The following is a 23116-nucleotide window of genomic DNA, read 5'->3' as shown; positions in this document are numbered from 1 at the left end:
TTATGAGTCATTTGTATTTCATTTGCTATACATTGTTCAATTTACTGCTGTGGTATTAAATATCTTCAATAGTATGTACTTTGAACTTTCAAATTTCAATAAACTTATCTGTGGTTGAAGCTCATTCTCATTGAGAAAGAATTTATTGATTTGAGAAAGATCTGTTGAAGAAAACATACTTTGTGGGGAGGGAAGAGAATGTCTTTACCTGATGTCTTTGCTCTCCAAAGTTATGTATGTGCCATCATACAGATCCAGGTCCCCTAAGGGCACTTTGGCTTTGATGCAGTCTGGATCTTCTTTATTATGTCTTTGTTCCAGTCCTGTGTCTCTGTCCTCATTCTCTTCTATGTGAATTTTTTGAGCAACTAATTGCTTCTGTTGAGAAAAAAGTTAACACAATGGATTTTTCTAATATTTCCATCTAGATTCCACGTAGGAGAAAGGAGAATTTAATGTACTGAAGAAGCCTGAGAATCCTTTACAAAGGAAGACAAGGAATTTGAATATGCCCTCAATTAATTTAGTTGACATCAATAAGCTTCTCTAGACAGGTGAGAATAGCACCGAGATTTGGGGGCTATTTTTTGCCAATACAAAATTGACTAATGTACTACAAAAAATGTAGACTATCTTAACTAATCAACCATTAATGAGACGAAATATATTTCCAATATGTGGATGCGCAACCACTGAGCCACACTGGCCAGGTCAGAATAATCTTTTAAAACAAAAAATAAAATACTAAATTGACAAGAAACCAATTATATTGAAAAATAAATTACATGGTGGTTTGATTAGACCCCTACTTTGGCAAGACAACTTGAAAGATGTCAATAGTCTTAAGTTTTTTAATGTTTGACCATAAATTTCCCAACAGGATTTTAATGTATTCAGTTTCTTTTACCTTCTCCTGAACATGACAAAAGAGTCTAACATGCTTTAACTAATTACTAACCATGCCCCAAACCGACAACATATTGTTAATTTTATTTAGTTTTATCTTTTAAAACACAAACACAAAAAATATTTAAATAAGTTTAGCAACTTTTTCATCAGTGTTTTTACTGACCATTCAGATGTAGCTTTTACTGGATTTACTTCTCTTGTTGCAAAAGTATACCTTTAATTTTATTTAAGTGAGTAAACTCTGTCTTTGTATGTCAGAAAACATCTTTGCTTTGTTCTCATTCTTGAATGATAGTTTAAAAAATATAAAATTCTAGTTTGACTGATTTTCTCTTCACAGTCTGAAATTATTCATTCCTCCATTTTCTTCTGACATTATTCCTCCTACAGTCTACCTAGTTATCACTACTTTGTGTATAAATTGTATTATCTAGTCTCATGGCCTGTAAGTCTGCATGTCAATGATAAAGTTACATCTCTCCTGTCACACCTTTACTTCAGAGTCCACACTTGAAGAACCAACTCCCTACCCGATGTCTCTACTTAGATGTCTAATAGGTACCACAAACTTAACATACCAAAGCCAGACTATCATTGATTTCCATAAACTCCCCAATCCTACACATCCTGTAGTCTTCTCTACCTCAGCTATCATCAATCCATCCTTTCAATCTCCTGGATCAAAAACCCTCGAGTCATACTTCACCCCTCATCATCTATCTCTCCCCAACCACTCCATGACCACCTCTTCTCTCTAACAGTTTTGGTTCTATCCAGTTCTCAAGTCCAGAAACAGATCTTATAATTTTGGTTTGGAGTTTCTACCTCAAAGTAATATTCTGCCCTAAAATGGGTTTCAGGAAATTGAAGATGCAATTATTTAGCCATTGGATGGTTTAGTTCCTTTTTTGATCATCAGGTTTTGTCTTGTCTTCCCCAGACTCTTTTCATGAACAGATGCTCCATCCCAGTCCTCAAGCAGTAAGCCTGATTCTCTTCATCTTGCATGAAATATTGCCAGTTCTCTTAACACCTCAGAAATGATCTACCACACACCATAGGGTGCTCCTAGCCTTGGAAACCAGCAGGTTTGTAGCTTCAGGCACTTTCCCAACTTAGTGTGTCTGTTCCATTTCTGGTCCATGGAGATGTTTATGTTGCATTTAGGCCTGGCACCATTTTATTTTGATTTCCACTTTATATTTTATCAGCTATTGCTGTGTATATGAAGCAAAAGGAGTGTATTAAGTATAAACTCAATACACTACCTTAACCAATAATTAGTGGACTCAACATTTCTCATTTGTATTTTCACTGATGTGGATGGCATTCCCCCCTGTATATACTCTAATTTAAGGCTCTTTCTCTTTATATTATGTCATAACTGGAGGCCAGGTGCACAAAAATTTGTACTTTCAGGGGTGTCCCTCAGCCTGGCCTGCGCCCTCTCGCAGTCTGGGACCCCTTGGGGGATGTCCACCTGCCAGCTTGGGCCTGCTCCTGGGGGGATTGGGCCTAAGCCGCAGTCGGACATCCTTAGCGCTGCCGAGAATGCAGGAGAGTCTACTGCCACCGCTGTGCTCACAGCAGTCAGCCCGGTTTGTGGCTGAGCAGAGCTCCCCCTGTGGGAGAGCACTAACCACCGGGGGGGCAGCTCCTGCGGTGCGCGTCTGCCCCCTGGTGGTCAGTGCGCGTCATAGAAGCCGGTTGTTCCCAGTCATTCTGCAGTCAGGGTCAATTTGCATATTACCCTTTTATTATATAGGATAACCCCTAAAAAATGGGATAGCATTAAACATATACAATGTGCCTATGCATCTGAAAATAAAAAGTATTTTCTGTACCACTGCATCTTCTGAACACTGTTTTTTAAAGACAGATCAAGCTTGCAAGCATGAAGCCTGATAAATATACCTATTGGCAAGCTCAGAGAAGGCCTAGATGGCAGTCTTGCAAACTCCAAAATCTAAAGTAACCACAAGGATGGTCTGAAATTAAACTTGAACTAAAAGCAGTTATGGTGGGTAGTCAACTCCTAGGCTGGTATCTTCCCTGACAAGGTCAATTTTTACCTGAACTGAGCTTATTGTGCTTTTTCATCTACGATAACATATTGAAATGTCAGGGTAACTTGTAACTTCCCTTTTTTCCAGACCCCTCAGGGCACAGCCAAATGTTCTGGGTGCCAGGACAGATACCACAAATTCCTTCACTGTTATTATCATGTTAATTGTTGACTGTTAACCATCCTGTGCCCACCTAAGTAAAAAGAATTATGTGTCTATCATTTTACTCTTTATCCAATCCCAGAGGTTCCCCCCCTTTTGCTTTCTCCTGCCTCTCTAATCTATCAACAATGGATTTCCCGTAATCTACCTACGCTTCCTCCTTTGATTAAAATGTATAAAAATAGGTTAAAAAAAACACGCCATTCTCTGGAGCACTATCTCAATCCTTTGAGATTCTGCTTCCCAGCACTTGTTGACAGTTTGGCTCAAAAAAACTCACAAAAATTCTTTACAGGTTTGAATGTTTCTACGTTCACAATACAATAACTCCTGTGAAATGCAACAAGTTTCAGCTGCATATCGCATGCCCACTTGCCTCACCTCCAATTCTTTGAGGTAGTTAACTGTTGTTTCTTGTCTCATTAATATGACTAAGTCATGGGGATGCTTCAAGTTCATTGGTGAATCCACCTGCAAAAAAGCAAGCAATAAATAAATAAAGCTCAGACATTGTTAACATAATAAAGTTTACTTTAATATGTTCTAAATTATTGTTCAATCCCCATTATAATCAGTGTTGGGTACTCAATAAAACTCAAGGGGTATTTAAAAAGTGAGGAGAATGACAGGTTCAAAAGCTGTCCTTGAACTTCTACTTGAAAGAGCAAGCTTTTGAAGTGAATATTCTGACTTGACTGGTTATATGAGAAATATTCAACATGAGAAGTATTTGGCAATGAATGATAAATTCCTTAAAAGATATTTCACACCTGTAATAACAAAAAGGGATTGTCTTGTCTTGATGATCACATTCCATATTTGAACAGATTTGGAAGCAATAAAAGGAAAGTACTAAAAGGACCAGATTTTTTTACTCTTTTTTTAATGTTTTCTTTATTCTTTTTTTTCTCATGAAAAATGATTTTAAATATAATGTTACATGCAGTAAACACCAATTATTCAAGAAAAATGATCTTAAGTATAATATTACATGTAATAAACATTGATATTTCAAGAAAAAAGGATTTTAAGTATAATATTACCAAAACTATACTAATATAGTATGATATCACAAAAAATGTAGGAAATATTAAAAATCTGCAAATAACAGGATTACTTCTTATTATATTCTAAAATATTATTTTTCTCTCTCTGGCTCTATTTTTTTTCTTTCTTTATTAAGGTATCACATGTATCCATATCCCCCATTACCCCTCCCACCCCTCCATCCCCCTGCTCATGCCCTCACCCCTGTGGTGTTTGTTTGTTAGGCTTATGTGCATGCATACAAGTCCTTTGGTTGATCTTTCTCCTTACCCCCATCCTCCCCTACCTTCCCTCTGAGGTCCTCCATATGTTTTCTTGGTTTCAGAAATAAGCAGGCTTGTATCCTTTCTGGCCGGTATTTCTGGTTTCTTGGAATATATTCCTACAAGTGGGATCACTGGGTCAAATGGGAGTTTCATTTCTAACTTTTTGAGGAAACGCCATACTGTTTTCCACAGTGGCTGCACCAGTCTTCATTCCTGCACCAGCAGTGTAAGAGGAGGTTCCTCTTTTCCACATCCTCACCAGCACTTGTCGTTTGTTGATCTGTTTATGATAGCCATTCTGACAGGTGTGAGATGGTACCTCATTGTTGTTTGATTTGCATCTCTAGGATGATTAGTGACTTTGAGCATGTTTCATATGTCTCTTGGCCTTCTGTATGTCCTCTTTCAAAAAGTGTCTATTTAGGTCCTTTGCCCATTTTTTTTTATTGGACTGTTAATCTTCCTTTTGTTAAGTTGTATGAGTAGGACCAAGTTTTGAAAATGATTTATAGAAGCCAAAAATGAAAAATATAAATAACCTTGAGATTTAGTATTTATAACTTATGTTCTCTAGATCATAAACAAGCGACTATATCATTAAAGATGTAGAAAAATGAACTCTCATATGTTGATAGCAGGCTTATAAATTTATTCTTATTTGAAGGGTTATTTGACAACATAATCAAAATGTTATAAGTACATACCCTTTGGGCTGGAAATATAAACTCTAGGAAACTATCCTATAGTCATTCTTAAACAAGTAGGCAGACATATATACAAGGATGCTCACTATAAGACCTTAGCAGGAAACAAAACAAAAACCTAATCCATCAGTAAGGAAATAGGGAAATCCATTATCCAAGGGAATGGGATATAGAAAGCTAGACCTACTGTCCTGCAAAAATGTTCACAATGTATAGTTAACTAAAAACAATAAAGAATAAGTATACTATGATTTTTTAAAGAACTTATGTGTATATTTTTCTAGATACAGATGTATACATGTCTGTGTATGCACAAACTGAATCGGCTTATAGTGGTGTCTTTTGGGAAGTGGGATAAAAAGGAGAGATGTATTCATGCTTTTACTTTACATACACATATTTATTTTTAAATTGTTGGGAATGTACACATAACACTTTTAAAATAAGGAAAAATAATTCACATACATTTATATACATCTTTTGAATTTCAGAAAAATCTAAGACACTGACTGTCCTTGGTACCTAAGGGATAAAATGAAGTTCATGCTATCTCGTATTGTTGGGTTGCCAAATTATACACCAGCCCTTCAGGAAGTTCCATTCTGAGAAGAAACTATCTTTTTATAATCTCTAAGAAACTAACATCTGCTCAAATAATTGATTTGGAGCTAACTTTTTACCTGCAGAAGATAGCCTTGCTGAAACCTTGGTAAATATCAGAGCCCATTAAAAATTATTTTAAAAAGAGGGGATAAGAACAACATAAAATAAGGTGGGCTTTAATTATATACACAAAAACAACTGGACAATGTTGAGTGACTACAATAAAACTTACCTGCCTGTGCTCATTCTACCATCTTGGAGATGCCAGAAGAAAAAGAAATGCTAGTCCCAAGTAACTTCCATTCATACTTTCATTGCAATGATCTGAACTACATAATTACTATTATCTAGTTACATAATTATCACCTCTCCTGGTCTTGCTTTTAAGATGAAATCCCTTCACTGCTACCTGGCCTTCCCACTATATTGGAATTTACATTAAAACTTTTCTGAATTTTTGCCTTCTGCGGCAAATTCTTTGGCCCCCTTAATAAAAATTTTGCCTTATACTGGAAAAAAGAAAAACTTTTCTGAATTTAAAAGGCACTAAAAATGTAATAGCAATGCCTATACATGGCCACCTGAGCTGTAAATCTACATCAAATAATCACGCCCACCAAAGGCCTACAAGCAAAATGTTGTTTATCTCAATAAGAGGTGGAAAATTTTGCTTCTCTTTTCAATAGTAGTTGAACAAATTCCCAAGAGGCATATATGAAAGCTACTATAGTAAACTGAATTTGGACCAATTTAAAATTCAAAGCCCATCAATCTTCTTTACAATATGATATATTTGTGATGTTATAGCATACCAATATTTTTATAGGAGAAAATGTAAAAGCTACAGCCAGTGGCTAAGAGTACAAAAGAGCTGTATATAAGAAAGTCAAAGAAAGTCTGCTTACTTTGCAACTTTACCTATTTCTCAAGAGGTGGCTATTTAGTATGTGACTTTATATAAAGTATTTTTCAGTGAGGATTTTTTAGAAAAAAATATTGGAGGAATGAGAGTGAAAGTGGGGATATGACATTCCTATTCCAAAATACGTAACCAGTCTGATTACCTGGTATTTGGAGAATTGTAAGAGGAATAAAAGAGTGAGATAAATGAAGGTTTACATTAAAGAACTAAATGCAGGGGTGGGGAATGTCTGGCCCTTCCAACGCATCCGGGGTGAGTTAATTGTTTGACCAAAATACAGTAGGCTAATTTTTAGCTGATAATTTTGTATGGCCGGAGAAATGATGTTATAAATACCCAAATGGCCTTTGGTAGAAAAAAGTTTCCCCATCCACAATTTAAAGTATAATCTTTGTTTTAGATTAAAAAGATACTAGATGCCGAAACCGGTTTGGCTCAGTGGATAGAGCGTCGGCCTGCGGACTGAGGGGTCCCGGGTTCGATTCCGGTCAAGGGCATGTGCCTTGGTTGCGGGCACTTCCCCAGTGGGGAGTGTGCAGGAGGCGGCTGACCGATGTTTCTCTCTCATTGATGTTTCTAACTCTCTATCCCTCTCCCTTCCTCTCCGTAAAAAATCAATAAAATATATTAAAAAAAAAAAGATACTAGATAACCAGGGCTTTATATGTTTGAATAGCATGGGTTTGACCAACATTCAAATATAAGGAAATACTTTTCATTTCCTTGAAGCTTTTAGTTCAACAAGATACAGCAGCTAGAGGAGGTATAAAGTGATCTGCAGAAGGAAGGGAGTCCACTGACAGCTGTGTTTCTCTTTTTACATGGCAGCAAATGGCATGGACCTTCGCCAGATAAGGGTTAGCAGTAAATGATTTATAGCCTGACATATATTTTTATTGAGATATCGTCAAGTTCTTAAATTGTAAGACATGATAATTATCCTTGGCAAATGCCAATCAGCTCGAATTTCTCTCCTTTCAAACACCCCTCCTTCTTAGAAGATTACAAATACCACACCATCCACTCAACCAGGCCCACTATGAGTCAATATTCAGAACCTATGTCCTCTTATTTTATACAAATAGTGAAAGGAATGGTAATATCCTTTAAATCCAGCTGACATTTCATATATCATATTTCGAGAATGGTAGTTTCTAGTTGGTGGACTCTGGATGATTACGAACCCAGTGAAATGCTATCTCTCTGACTCCACTTGTTCAAGCCTGTGTTGTTCTCATGGCCTTATGGCTCCTGCTTTAGACAAGCTAATATTTAGAGGAATTCTGTGTGGGGCTTGAATTTTTACAAAAATAGCCCCTCCCATTTTCCCTTCCCTTGACATAAAAGAAGCCTGAATCTTGTACTTTCTTAAGATGGATCTGAGGAACTACCAGGGCCCCCATCTTCTCGGTTGGACAATGGTGCCTTCTTGGTCAATAAACCTTTCCTTACTCCAAACTCTGAGGTTTTTCACTTTGGCATTCTGAAGCTTCCAGCAAAGGGACTTTGGAGGGTTACAATTATTCTTTTCTTGTGTTTTCTGATTTTTTCTACAGGGAACACATATTACTTAAATATATAAAGTAGTTCCTTTTTTTTATTAAAAAAAGTGGTATCTACGGGTCATCTTGTTAAAAGGAATCTTTAGAGCACTATGCAACATGTATTTATTAAAAATTTACTTTTATTGCTGAAAGTATACAGATATTCCCTTCCCCACCCCACTGACTCCCTCTAGGCCTTCCCTGCACAACTGTCTGTGCATGAGCTATGCACATCTATAATAATAAAAGCATAATATGCTAATTAGACTGGATGTCCTTCTGGATGACCTTCCGGACAAAGCCGGGGCTGCAAGGGAAGCCCAGGTCCCGGGTGCCGGGGGAAGTAAGGCCTACTCTTGCATGAATTTCGTGCATCGGGCCTCTAGTGTGCATATAAGTTCATTGATTAATCACAAGTGTAAGCTCAGGTCTGAGGAACAATTTTGTAGCTTTTCCTTGTATATTTATAAAGAAAAAGTTTCTCTCACAGATGTGGGGCCAGGCAAAACACTTCAAAAAGGCAATATCTATTGTATCCTTCATCAAATTTTTATCCCGATCTTAAATCTAGGTCATTGCCATTTTCAACTAATCATCCAAGGAGCCCTCACCTTTGTGACCCCCACCACACTAATATAATAAAAGCCTAATATGCAAATTGTCCCCTCAACCAGGAGTTCGACCAGGAGTTCAACCAGGGGGCAGGGCCGGCCGGCCAGCCGCAGGAAGTGTGGCCCCGGCTGGCAGCTTTTAGGGACCCTGCCCATGAATGAATTTTGTGCATTGGGCCTCTAGTACTAACATAGTGGCAAGGAGGTGAGTTTTAGAGGGACGGGATGAGGGAGGCAGAAGAGTCTGCCCACTTTGCACGTACCTTCTTCCAGGTCTAGAGAAGTGCAAGTTCACAAAATAACAGTCAGCCTCAGCCCTTGAGAGGGAAGTACACAGGCTCCTGCCTGTAACTGTCAAAACTTTAATATTAATATGAACAGGTCTTTCACTAGAAACACTTACTTGTATAAGATCAATAAAACACTATTATTATAAACTGTGTGGGTTTCGGAAATATTTTTTTAAAGATGACATTTTTGCTTCTAGAGTACTTGTCCAGTATTTTAGTGAGAAATTAAAAGGCAGTCTCAATTTTGTAAGCTACCAAGTTATCAAAACTAAATATAAACTTTAAATAAACAAAAATATTGAATCCTGACCATCTCATGAATTTTTATGGCCTTATATCCCTAGTTTTAAAAGTCTTACCCTCAATTAGATGTTACCTTTTTATTTGCATAGTTCCTGGAAGACACAGTTGTACTTGCTTAAAGTCACATGAAATAGTCTACGTATTTGAAGTATATTATCTCTCTCTATATAAAAGCCTAAGCGACTGTTATAATGGGTCAACCGAACAACTGGTCGACCGGTCGCTATGATGTGCACTGACCACCACAGGGCAGACACTCAACACAGGAGCTGCTCCCTGGTGGTCAGTGCGCTCCCATAGCCAACTTCCTGTGGCTGGCCAGCCTCCTGCGGTCCATCCCCCCCGCCATCCCGTTTGGCCCTGATCGGCCCTGATCCCTGGCCAGGCTGAGGGACCCCTTCCATGCACAAATTCGTGCACTTGGCCTCTAGTATAGCTATAATCTGGATTTGGTATGTAGTGTTGCAGCCAATTTTGTAAGAATATTCATGTCAAATAAACACCATTTTCCTAACTGATAGTCAAATTAATTTTTCAATTTAAACATGAACAACTTCTAATAAAAGTACCTTTAGCCTACATTTTCTGATTTATGTAAGTAACCAAGAACTATACAAAAAAAAAATGAATGAAGTAGACAATTTACAATTTTCAAGGAAAGAGAATGAAACGCTGAATCAAGACAGAAGAGTCATGGATATTTATCATTCCAATAGTTATGATATTCTTATAAATATCTACAGAAATAATACAGCCAAATAGTTAGAATTGTTTTATATGTAACTCAGAAGTGATTCTCATTCCAGCAGCAAATATTTATGAAACACAGAATAATGGTCTAATAAATGTCCATGTCCCAATCCCCCAAAGCTCTGAATATGTTAGGTTACATGGCAAAAGGAAATTAAGGTAACTGATAGAGTTAAGGTGGATATTCAGATTACCTTAATTAAGACAGAGAGTATAACCCGGATCATCCAGGTGAGCCCAATGTAATCACAGGGTCCTTAAAAGTAGAATAGCTCTGTCAACTATAATTTTAAAAATGAAAAAAATATTTAAAAATAAATAAAAGTAGTCAGCTCTATAACAACAACAACAAAGTGGAACAGGGAAGTCAAAGAGAGAGAGATGTGATTAAGGGGAAATGGTCAGAGATGCAATGTTGCTGGCTTTGAAGATGTAATACAAAGGGGCCAAGAGAGAGTTCCCTTCTAGTTACTAAATGGGATGCTGTCTGATTTATGAATCACATAATAAAACCAACTAGATCTTCACATTCACTCAGTTGAGTTTAACAGATTTGGTGTCAGAAGCAAGTGAACTGATGGCACTCTGGGGCAATGAGAGGCACAGGGGCAGCTCCCACAAACACCATTTTGAGTTCACTGTCTTTCAGTATCCTCGGGATGCTGGCATTCCCATTTCCCCCTCAATAAGATGGGCATAGCTGGTGGTATATTCAGGGAAGTGGCCCAATACGCTCTGAAAGAAGGCTGTTCTAGATTTGTTACCGGTGGTCATCTCAGATGCTTCCCCAACACCTCTGGCAAAAAGAGAATAAGGAGAACTGAGAAATCAAAACTATCCTTGGGCCCAGGATATGCCTGCTATCTCTTTCCATGTTTCCTTAACCTAATTCCTCGCTGAATTGGGCAAAGAAACCCACAACATTGATGATGTAGTTTACTAGCTGGCCCCTTGAGCCCAGAAATTTGAAAAACTGTGTTATAAACTTTCACTAAAACGTTTAACTAAAATAAAACTGCATGAACATCCTCAAGTAGACTAAAAGGCAGAAAAGATCCAGGTTCACACACACAGTATACATACAAAAGAAAAAATTATCTTAGTATCATTTTTGCTTATCAAGTATATTGAACTATAAATAAACTTCAGCCACAACAGTAAGAAAAAAAGGAAAAAACATAATAAGCACCTTGGAGCAAATTCTGCCAGGGCAAATATTTAGACACTGCTTATTCTTGGTTCAGTATAAAGAGGCTGCCTTAGCTGGTTTGGCTCAGTGGATAGAGCATCGGCTCGCAGACTAAAGGGTTCTGGGTTCATTTCTGGTCAAGGACATGTACCTCGGTTGCAGGCTCAATCCCCAGCCCTGGTTGGGGCATGTGAGGGAGGCAACCAATCGATGTGTCTCTCTCACATCAACGTTCCTCTCTCTCCTCTCTACCTCACCCTTCCACTCTCTCTAAAAATCAATGGAAAAATATCTTCAGGTGAGCATTAACAAACAAACAACAAAAAAGAGCTGACTTTGCCTTTGAAATAAAGATAAACAATATCAATTGCTTGAGCACTCGAAATACTAATTTCCTATGAAACCCCTCTCTCTCCCTTCATTGGGAACTTGCTAACAATTCTCAAATAATCAATCTCCTGAACAGAATTCCCACTTTCCCAGAAGTATCCCACAAGTTAATGTAATTCTTCTTTGTGTCAATGCCACTGGCTTTTACAATTTAACTAACTTCTGTACACTTTTATTAAAAAAGTAATGACTGATGTTGGCAAAATCATTGCACCATCTTTGTTCCTGTTGTTATCTGTTATTTTTGTTTGTTTAGGTTTGGTGATGTTTAAAATAATATCAGCATACACCATTAAACATTTCCTCTGTTTAAAATATCAAAGCACCCCATTAGATACTTCCTCTATTTCATGATCTGAAAATAAAAGGGGGGGGGGAGAGGCAAGAGGCAAGGAATGTGGGTGGCAACTAGAAAAGGCAAGGAAATGGTTTCTCCCCTAGAATCTCCCTTAAGATATATACTGCTTCTGTCCCCTTGGGTATAGTGAAATACAGGTTGGACTTCTCACACACAGCACTGTAAAATAATAAATTTGTGTTGTTTTAAATCACTCAATTAGTGATTTTTAACAGCAGCATTAGAAAACTAATATAAGCACCCACTAAGTACCAGAAATAATACTGGACATAATGGAGATTAATACAAAACATGACAGTTTAAAAGTTTTTAGTTAGATAGGTGCTGAGTTGTATCTTCCTAAAATACATACATTGAAGCCCTAACCCCCAAAGTGATAACTGGAGAATGGGCCTAGGGAGGTAATTCAGTTTAGATGAGGTCATGAGGTTGGGCTCTGCAGGATGGGATTAGTGACCTTTTAAGAGGAGACACCAGAGAACTTACTTTCTTTCTCTCTGCCCTGTGAGAGCAAGAATGCAGCTATCTGCAAGCCAGAAAGAGAGCCTCCCCAATATCTTGCCGGGGTGCAACCCCAGCAGGTCCAGGGGTTCCCAAAGGTGTAGACGGAGTCGGCGAAGAAGGAATGACACGGAGACAGCGTTCAGTTGATCAGCTGCCTAGCCAGGATCTCCAGCTAAGTTCTGGTCTGGATCTCCAGAGAAGTTCTGCCGTTTATTGTCTTGTTACATCCGTATTTATACCAGTTGATTTTAATCCTGTCAATTTCTATTACAAAGGTTAGGGCGTTTCTTATCTCCATTCCAGGGAGTAAAGATTATGTAGCTTAAGCATGATTGTTTGTAGTTAAAGCGATTAACTACCCGCCTGGAGCTTAGTTAAGGAGTTTCATCCCCTCCCTGACCTAAGGGAAAAATCCCTACCTGGGGAAACAACCTTTCTTGGAGACGTGACCTTGGTTAAAACACACAGCGCTAAGGGGAGCAAACATATTAAGAACAGTATGCGATAGACGCCAGGTCCCTTGAAACATATGCTGTGCACATGTTTCTTTCCTGCAGCGACTGTGTCAAGCAGCAAGGATGGACCGGCTTCCGGCAATATCTGACCCTGGTGATCTTCAAAACTGTGAGAAAATAAACTTCTGTTGCTTAAGCCACCCAGTTGACAGTATTTTGCTACAGCACCCCAAGCTGAGGCAAATGTGTTAACCAAATATTGGAAAAGTGACACTAAAATCAGTGCCAAAATGGTATTTTAGTAACTTTATTATTACTCAGATGATAGTAAACTCAACACCCAGGAAATTACCTGCTGTTCAAGCTAGAAAATGTTGCTCTAAAAAAGACACAATTGAATAAAGTTTAACTTGATTACTCATCAAAACATTAGTTGTATCAACTGTGGGCAGAGAGTTTGGGGGAACCTCCAGCTTGACTGCAATCCCAACAAATGTGAAATAAGCATTAATGACAAAGGTTTAATTTTTCTATGAAGATAAAACCAAACTGAAGGTTCGTTTTGTCCAGACTTCTACTTATGGCTGCAACACTTTAGTGAAGCGTAATAGATGGAATAATGGTTTTTCACTAGAATTGGATTATGAACAAAGGTTTTATATAGTCCAAACACTGTTGGGTATTTTCAAACACTCCTGATGCAGTCCCTTAGGAGGACAAGTGGGCAATACTTAAGAAAATGAAATATAATGCATTCTTAGAACCAGGAAATTCCATTTCAAAGAATTTATCTTACAGACAGACATACTCAATAGATTCATGAAGCACAGAAAGATATACGTATGACCATGTTCACACTGGGAAAACCTGGAAACAATCTAAATATCCCTCATTAAGGAACTGGTTAAATAAGTCACAGAATATCTATACAACTGAATACTATACAGCCTTAAGGTAGAAGGGGCTAGCTTTTTATTTCTGACATGGACAGATGTTTAAGTCTTATTAAGTGAATGAAAGATAACGGTGAGACATAATGTTTCCACCTGTGTGTTTAAAACAAATGTACATGTATATGTGAGTGTGTGTTTGCAAATGAAAAGGAACTTTTTGGAAGAATGCACAACTAATTCTGTGATTGCTTCCAGGAAGGTTTCTGAGTAGTTACAAAACTTCCACTTTTCATTTTATAACATGCTAAGTAGCTTGAAAAAAAAACTTGAACAATGAGCATGTATTTTATAATTTTAAGTTCAATTATAAAATTGAAAAAATTATTTAATTTTGGTATTTGTTTTACAAATAAAACTACACAATTTTTGTTATTGTTAGTATCAATATTTAGCACTGCAGCAAAGAAAGCAGAGTTTTGAATCAAATCTGGGCTTAAGTTCACATTCTGCGACTTCTTACCTGCATGGCCTTTGGCAAGGAATTTAACTACACTCAGCCTAAATTTCTTTACTCATAAGAGATCAATACCCACGTTTTCTGGGTCTGTATGAGAATAAAAATGAGATAATAGGAAAATACTTGGTAAAGTGTTCAGTGAAATATAGGCATTAAATTGTTTTATTACGACAAAAGTTTCCTGTTGAAATCCTAAATTACAGTCACTTCCATGTATGACTGTATCAAATACAAACTCTGTGAAGGCAGGGGCAGTATCTCCCTCACCGCTGTCCTCCAAGTACTTAAAGAAATCATTCAAATGGGTGTAGAATGTGTAAGCTAAGCCAACCAAGTGTTAATGGGCACACAAAAAGCACTCAGCAAATACCTGCTCAAATAAAAACGTTCCTGACTCCATTTGGCCATGTTTGGCAGGTACTCTACTCCCTTGAGTTTTACTAAAGATTAATTACCCATCTCAACTCCCCACTCAAGTGGAAAAGACTGACCATTAGGCTCCCTCTTGGCAGTCACCTGATTTTAATTAAAAAATAACTAAGTGCCTCAGAGGGAAAGTGAGGAGTGAAGAGGTTAGTAAAAAATGCATGAGTGAGTTCTTTTCTAAAGTTAGATTCATGAAGTAGTTACTACTTGACTAAGCAAATGTGGGAGGCACAGTATGATCTGTCCAGTGTGAACGTCCAGTAGTATGTCTTGAAAGCAAATATATACTTAGGCTTATATAAAATTGTCGTGACCTTATAAATTTTGTTTGTTGTTAATCCTCACCTGAGGATATTTTTTCCATTGCTTTTAAGAGAGTGTGGAAGGGGATGGGAGCAGGAGAATGAGAAATACATTGCTGTGAGAGACACATCCACTGGTTGCCTTCCACATGTGCCCCACCTGGGGGTGGGGAGTGAACTCACAACCGAGGTACTTGTTCTTGACTGGATATCTGAACCTGTAACCCTTCAGTGTGTGGGCTGTTGCTCTATCCACTGAGCATACCAGCCAGGGCTAAGTTTTTAATAAATCTTTCTTTTGTACATATTTATATTAAAGAAGTTCCTTAATATTAAGTAACTCACCTAAATTTACATATGCAATTAATTTAATAATGCCACAACCTAAAATATGAGTTATTTGAGCATATCATAAAAGGTATGTTAAGGAGGTAGTATATCCAAATACTCAACAGGAGATTATCTGAGACACGGTTGTACAACACTGGTTCCGATGCCAAGTTTTTAGAGAAGTCTTAAGTTGCCTACACCTTTTATTCATAAGAGAGAACGAAAGAATTGGTTTATCCCCATTAAAGTAAACATACTTTCCCTCCTCCAGATTACTAACATGATGGTGGCTCTTCAGTAGGCGGAGATGACGTGCAAGAGCTATTACAGGTGTAAGTAATTGCTTGCACACAGACATGCACAATCTCTTCCTTTCACTTAATCAGCACTTCCTGAATTTATACCACGTCAGTCATTGTTTTAGGCCCTGCGTTATGTTCTTATAGAAAACAAGCAATGAAATATTTATTACAATATAGTTCCAGTGGAGCTAAGTGTAGATGTTCGGTAGGCAGTTGGATATGTGAGTCTGGAGTTCAGGGAGAGACTGCAGGTATGATTTGGGAGTCCTCGGAATAGTCATGGTATTTTATGCCATGAGACTGCATAGGATCATCTGGTGAGCACAGGTATAGAGGGAAGAGAAGGGGCGCACCCACATTTAAGGCTCATGAAGAAAAGAGGAATTCTGCAGAAGAGAATGGAAAGTCATGGCCAGGGATTTAGAAGGAAAATCGGGAGTGTAGGTCCTGGAAGCCATGTAAGAAAATAGTGCAATAAGGTCTGAGGACAAATGCTGGCTTTCTAAGAGGTTGAGCTAAGCTGACTCAGAACTGAGCACTGAATTTGGCGACATGCAAGGCCCCGTGCATCTTGACAGGAAATGCGAGGATGAAGAGACCTAGGCAAAGACAGGGAAGAGCTGTGCACAGTGACTCTTTGGAGGTGTCTGGCTAAAAAAGAGCCACTCTACTGCTTTTGCCATCATGGAGTACAGCCGAGGTACCGGTCCTATTCACACCCTGCTCCCTACATTTTGGGATGCAAAGCTGTTCTCATTTTTGACCTGACGGGATGGCAAGCCCTCTATTCCTCCCCGTCAAACTGCCTTCTGCTCACTTCCACCACTGCTGAGCTGCCACGGCTGATCCTGACCCTCCTCAACAGTGCAGCTGCCATTTCTCATCTATCTGCCTCTGCCCCTTCCAATTCTTTTTTCCTGCTTTTCTTGTTTGTCACTATTTTATTGTCTCTTATTGCTTCTCCATACTTCACGATGTCTGAGCAATAAAGGTGACTTTTTGGACATATCGGTGACGGAGTGGATGACTTCCCTTGCACACACAGCCTGATCACAGTAGACAGGAAGAGTGATCTCTGAAACTGTGGCTCTTCTCACCTGTGTACAGCACCTTTTCTGAAGGCCAAGTGCTGATTCTTGGACATCTGAGGCTTCCTTTACGCTGGTCTCCAGGTGACTAGCACATGAATGAGTATGGTAAGGCTTCATTCAAACAATGGTAAATTCCTATAAGGTAGGAACCTCTTTTCTCCTTTCCTTACATCATCCACTCAACAGAAACTAGCCCATGGGATTAAGCAGCGTGAGAGATGATGGAGTTGCAGAGAAGGTGATATAGCCACTCCTTTCATGGAACAAGTAGGCTGATAGTTGAATAGAATGGGTGGAGGTGGAAGGACTTCATTTTATTACTTTATTTTTTTTAAAGCTTTATTTACTTATTACTTTTTAGTTAATCCTCACCCGAGGATATTTTTCCATTGATTTTTTAGAAAGAATGGAAGGGAGAGGGAGAGACAGAGAGAAACTTCGATTGGTTGCCTCCTGCACGAATCCCAACCAGGGCCAGGGAACCTGCAACCAAGGTACGTGCCCTTGACCGGAACTGAATCCAGGACCCTTCAGTCCGAGGGCCGACACTCTATCCACTGAGCCAAATTAGCTAGGGCCATTTTATTCCTTTAAATACTCCCAAGATGTTAGATATTTGTTTTTATAATGCCCTGCTTTACTTTTCTAATTCAAATTTTCATTACTGAATTACAGTAATGATAGTGGCTATTGGAAGAAGATATAATTAGAAAGTAAAACTGAAAGATGTTGGTAAGGATTAAGGGAGGGAGAAATTAAAAGAGACAATTAGATTTCTGACATAGACAACTGTGTGGATGGTGAATGGTAGTGTCTTTCATTACATTTGGGAAAATAGAGCATGATACAGGTGTTGGGGTAAAATAAGTTGAGATTTGATCATATGAAGTTTGAAGTACCTAGAGGACATTCACATGTAATTAAAAGCTAATATAAAGGTCTTGAATCTGTAACTCTGGAGAAAAAAACCTGAATTGTAAAAAGAAATATGGAGATTCGCAGCATATATACAGTAACTTAAGTCCTAAGAAGGGATGAGATTGACCAGGTATATGTAAAGAGTAAAAAGAGAAGGCTTAGGACAGAAGTTGAAGGAAGAGCAATGTAAAAAACTGAAATTCCCAGAATGATCTGTGACCCATCTGCATTATAATCTCCTGAGGAGTTTGATAAAAATGTAGACTCCTTGGCTCCACCACCAACCTCCTGAATTAGACCCTCTGAATGGCCCAGGAATCTGCATTTCAGACAAGAACCAGATTATTTTTATGCGAAGTAAAATTTGAGAACCACTGATCTAAAAGATAAGTGGAGTAAGAAGAGCAAAACGAACTAAAAAGTTAAAAAAGAGCTGTACTTTGCTCACTGCTAAAGAAAAATGAGAATGTTGTGTCACAGTAGCCAATGGAAAAAAGCAGGCAAAAAAAGGTAAGCAGCCAATAAATACTTGTTCAATAAATAATTGGGGAAAATATTTAAAGTAATAGTTCATCTCAGTCGATTTCCAAGATCCTATTACTACCCTGCAGTATAAATAAAAGTAATATTTGGGTAGGAGAAAAATAATAGTGGGAAATATCTAAAAATAGTGGGTTGAATAAGAATTACTTTGATGCCAAAGTCTAGGACAAACTGCAAAGGTTTATCAGGTGCCTAGCAAGTTAGTGAATAACCACCATGACCTCTCAGGTACAAGTAAATCCCTGAAGTGTATAAACAAGGAAACAGTACTCCATGGCAAAAAGATGGGTTCAGTTTTGAAAAGCTGTGAAATAAAGCTGTCAGCTTAATGGTACTATATCGATGTCCTCTCTCAGATTAACCAAATTACTTAACATCTGCCCCAAATTAAGCCACTCCTTCACTTATAAGCTATTAGAAACCAATAGATAAAGATTTAGTCTGTCCAACTAAATCTGATAGCTCTTCTTTAGCCATAGCTACTGAAATAGTTGCTTATCAAACGAATCCTGGCCAAGGCTGCTAGGCTTCAGGGCATCATTTTGTCAGAAACCTTGTTTGTTCTGAGTAGTTAAAAGGATCTGCACTCCTAACACATCTACTTGATAAATAGCAGGGAAAATGATTAAGTGACCCCCAAATTAATTCACACCTATTTGGGACCCTCCCTGTCCACCTACCCCCAATTTGAAGTCACCACAAAACATGCTGCAGAGGTAAAGCAAACTGGAAAAGGGAAGATATTTACTTCATCATTCCTATTTTTGCTTTTGTTTTTATTCCTTCATTTGTAGGTGTTACCAGAAAGGGATGGGCACTTCAAATTTACTGATTACAAAGTGCTCACTTGTATGCTACTGCAGATAAATACATTTTTACTGATTGTTACAACTAAATACCATTCATTAGTTGTGTGACTTGGGGTGACTTTCTCGTCTAAGAGTTATATGATATATTCTTAAATAATTTTTCCAAATCTAAAATTCTATCATTCTAAGATTACAGGAGAGGGAAACAGTAGCCAAGAAGATAAATATTATTATGTTATAAGAGAGCTGAAAAATATGATACTCTATTTCCTTAAAATTTTAGAGCAATGAATCCAGTGCTAGCTAATAGTACAACTTCTTGACTCAATAGGCTGCGACAAACAAACTTGTAACATTTCAAAAATCCATCTATTAGAACAGGAAACAATTTGCCCCCCCTAAATGATGTAATATATAGTAGCTAGGCTCTCAAGCTAATCTACAAATTTATTTAATCTCCAATGCAAGTGAGTTGCTAGACACTTTTAAAAATATATTTTTTTTTATTGATTTCAGAGAGAAAGGGAGAGAGAGAAATATCAATGATGAGAATCATTAATCAGCTGCACGCCCCACACTGGGGATCGAGCCCTGAATGAGAACTGAACTGTGAACTCCTGGTTCATAGGTGGACACTCAACCACTGAGTCATGCTGGCTGGGTGCTGGACACTCTTGATAAAAACAGAAAACAGATGTTGCTACACTAGTAATTAAGCAAAAAGAACATAAAAATGAAACAAAAAAATGTTTATCTTGAAGTCTCTTCTTCACAATGAAGTCAATCAAAAGATCCATTGGCCTGATTACACAAGGGTAGATCCTCCGAGTGACTAGGTTATAACAGTCCACTGCTCAAATCCATGGACTCCAAGTTAAGGGCCCTGCTCAAATAACTTTAGAGGGTCTGGTCTTCAGGTACAGGGGCACTAATGGTTCAGAAGTATTCCAAAGCCAAAGCTGGGAGAAACACAGAAGTGGAGAAGATAAGGAAGGAAGGAGCCTTTTTTAGATATCCCTTGACCCCAGGGGGAAATGAACTTAGTGACTGGAGCATTCTCTTCACATCCCAGCTCCTGGATTTCCTGGACAATGCTCCTGGGAGTTCAGTGGTGGCTCAGTAAACATGGAGCCGCAAAACACTACAGACATGCTTCCTTGCTGGAGCAGGGGCTGTGGAAAGAACAATTTCCTGAGCTGCCATGCCAGCTTGTAGACACTTGCTACTGCCAGAAGCAGCCCCAGCTTTGACTATGAGGAGCCTGCGGAGGAATGTCTGCTTCCTGGCTCTGAGTCCCCATTTCAACCCCTTTACAGATCTAGGGCTTCCAATCTATATGCATGTTCACAAGTCTGCAGTCTGAGCTAGTGGGTGCCTATCTTTATCATCTGCTAAGGCTGGAAATAGAAAAAACAAATGAATGTTCAGTCTCTTCTCCTGGGAAGGACTACTTACTGTATTTTAAACTTTATAATGATGGAAAATGTCTCTTTAAAACTATACTTGGGCAACTCTGATTTTTAATTCATAAGTACTTCTCCACATTCACCATGAAAACAATGACCTATTATATCTAATTTAAATAGGTTTAAATATCTGGTGAAGAGTTTCGAAAGGTATTAGTCACTCTAGTTTTCTAAGATCTGTTATTTCAATTTGCCCTTGGCCTTTTCCCTGATATTAGGCAACTTTAAAATTGAAAGCATACTCAGATAGTAAAACCAAAAACAAGAAGCAAGGAACGTGGCATGTCATGTAGGACACAATATACATAGTGAGCTTTTAATTATGTTTCTGAACGTATGGATAGCTCTGCAGTATACTCAAATCCACATTCTGACGGGATCTTGTGATTCTTTAACAAGTATATCCAAACGTGATCATTAATCACAATTATAACGGAAGTCTGGATTTTGCCTGCATTCAAATTATTGCTGAAAGGGGAGCATGGGTAATGCACACACGGCCAGCAGAGTGGAACTTAGAAGCTGACCATGATATCCAACGCTTTATACCTGCAGCCTCTCCCTCTGATTAAATCCAACTTTCCTTCCCTGGCCTCCTATTGTTACAACACAGTCACCAAGTTTATTTCTTCTAGTATAAATTTTCATGATTTCTGGAATCTAAGTATATGTTGTGTAGCAAAACATTGGACAATTCACTGAAAGGGATCATTTAAAAAGGCACGTAGTAAAGAACCTGGCTTTCCTAACTTTAAGCCTAATAACTTACTGCAGTGGTGACTTGGCTGAGATCCAGGAAATTCTTTAGACTTCTCCCTTTCTGATGCAACCCATACCTTTCCCCACTAAAACACACACATCCATGTGCAAAACGAAGGCATTTGTTTGGAAGATAAAAACCAAATCAGATTCTACTTTCCCATTGCCACGTTTAGCATAAAAGGGATACATTTCCGCCAGCTTTGCCTTTCCAGATGGGCTACTTTCTCAGCTGAGTGGCAGGACACCAAAATGGGAAGGAGAAATCAATGTCATGGAGTATAAATAGCTGTGGCCAAAGACAATTCTGAAGAAGAGCCAATAGCAGAAGGGATCCCCAAATCGCAGCACCAGCGGGTTAATTCCCCGTCTCCCTTCATGAGGGCCTCAGGGAAACCATCATCGGGAAACCAAAGAAAGGGGCAAGTAACCAGGTCTCACGTAAAGATTTCCAATCTTTCCTTAGAGATGAATGTGCAGTGTTTTCTAGGGTTTCTGAAGTACCTATTTCTTTTTTTTTAATTTTTTTTTATTTTACTGACTTTTTACAGAGAGGAAGGGAGAGAGAGAGTTACAAACATTGATTAGAGAGAAACATCGATCAGCTGCCTCCTGCACACTCCCTACTGGAGATGTGCCCGCAACCAAGGTACATGCCCTTGACCAGAATCGAACCTAGGACCTTTCAGTCCACAGGCCGACGCTCTATCCACTGAGCCAAATCGGCTACGGCTGAAGTACCTATTTCTTAAGCCGCAGCTGGCATGGCCATGCAAAGGAAATTCTTTTCTAGTGTAAGGTAGGTAAAGAGGAAATGCCACCCAATAGGACGTCAATCTTTTCTCAGATACGCTGCAAACCACGCACCAAAACCAACGCTGATTTCTAAATGTTTCAACTCGTTCATTAGGCTTGGGATGAAATGTGCATCCCACGGCAAATCTCAACGTGAACCACACTCCACACAAAAGTAAACCTTGCGCTGCGTTCCTACCACCGTGCATCACACACCACGGTTAGTGCATTTGACATCAGCGGGCTAAACTGCACGGGGCTCACACTTCACTTTCTAACTGTTCGCTGAACTTTGCAGAATCGCTTGCAAACGTGTTGAAATTCATTCAAGTTCACCAAGATTCTGTAGCGCGCAACACACACACACACACACACACACACACACACACACACACACACCTTGCCAAATCCTTCCCTGGGCCCTGCTCTGTGAGGACTCTTTGGGCATCAGCATCCACCACCAAAGGCCGGCAACCATAAAGTTATGTAAGAGAAGCAGGCATTAGTTCGGGCACAAGACTCCAGGAAATGGCATATCCTCCTTGCGGGGCTCCAGCAGCAACCAGGCACGGACACAATGCCGAGCGCGCCGGGAAACGGAGGGCAGTGCCCGCGGGGAAGATGCCGGCGACGCCTCGGGAGGCATCTTCACGCTTCCCCTCGGAAGGAGAGGGTGTCTGGTCTCTCGGGATCCCCTGCCGGCCTGGGTAACGGGACCGGAGTGCCAGCGGGTGGGGAAGGAGACGGGGGCAGCGGCAAGCACTGACCCCTGCCCCCGGTGCCGAAGCTGTCACCGCCCCGGAGCCCGGCGCTGCCACCGGCTTTCTGCCTCCTCCCGGAGCGCTGGTGGCGCGTGGGCCCGAGTCGACCCGGAGGCAGACAGAGGGAAAGG

The 23116-nt window shown here is 39.2% G+C and overlaps 1 protein-coding gene across 3 annotated transcripts in view; it reads right to left on the bottom strand.

Moving 5' to 3' along the window:
- Window positions 1-17083, bottom strand: part of TTC17 (tetratricopeptide repeat domain 17) — a 76862-nt gene extending 59779 nt beyond the window's left edge. For 2 of the 3 annotated variants that reach the window (XM_015569492.1, XM_015569493.1), the window contains exons 1-3: window positions 16941-17083; window positions 3519-3608; window positions 209-378 (exon numbers count right to left, since the gene is read on the bottom strand). In XM_015569492.1, coding sequence (XP_015424978.1) covers window positions 209-378; window positions 3519-3608; window positions 16941-17051 — 371 coding nt within the window. In that variant the 5' untranslated portion in view covers window positions 17052-17083. Of the gene's footprint in view, window positions 1-208; window positions 379-3518; window positions 3609-14486; window positions 14508-16940 lie in introns of those variants that run through there. The other variant, XM_006772238.2, reaches the window with a different exon arrangement.
- Window positions 17084-23116: the final 6033 nt, after the last annotated feature.

This window comes from Myotis davidii, unplaced genomic scaffold, assembly GCF_000327345.1.
Source record: "Myotis davidii unplaced genomic scaffold, ASM32734v1 scaffold265, whole genome shotgun sequence".
NCBI classification, from domain to species: Eukaryota; Metazoa; Chordata; class Mammalia; order Chiroptera; family Vespertilionidae; genus Myotis; species Myotis davidii.
The sequence above is the reverse complement of the archived record's forward strand: the minus strand, read 5'-3'. Positions and strand labels throughout refer to the sequence as shown.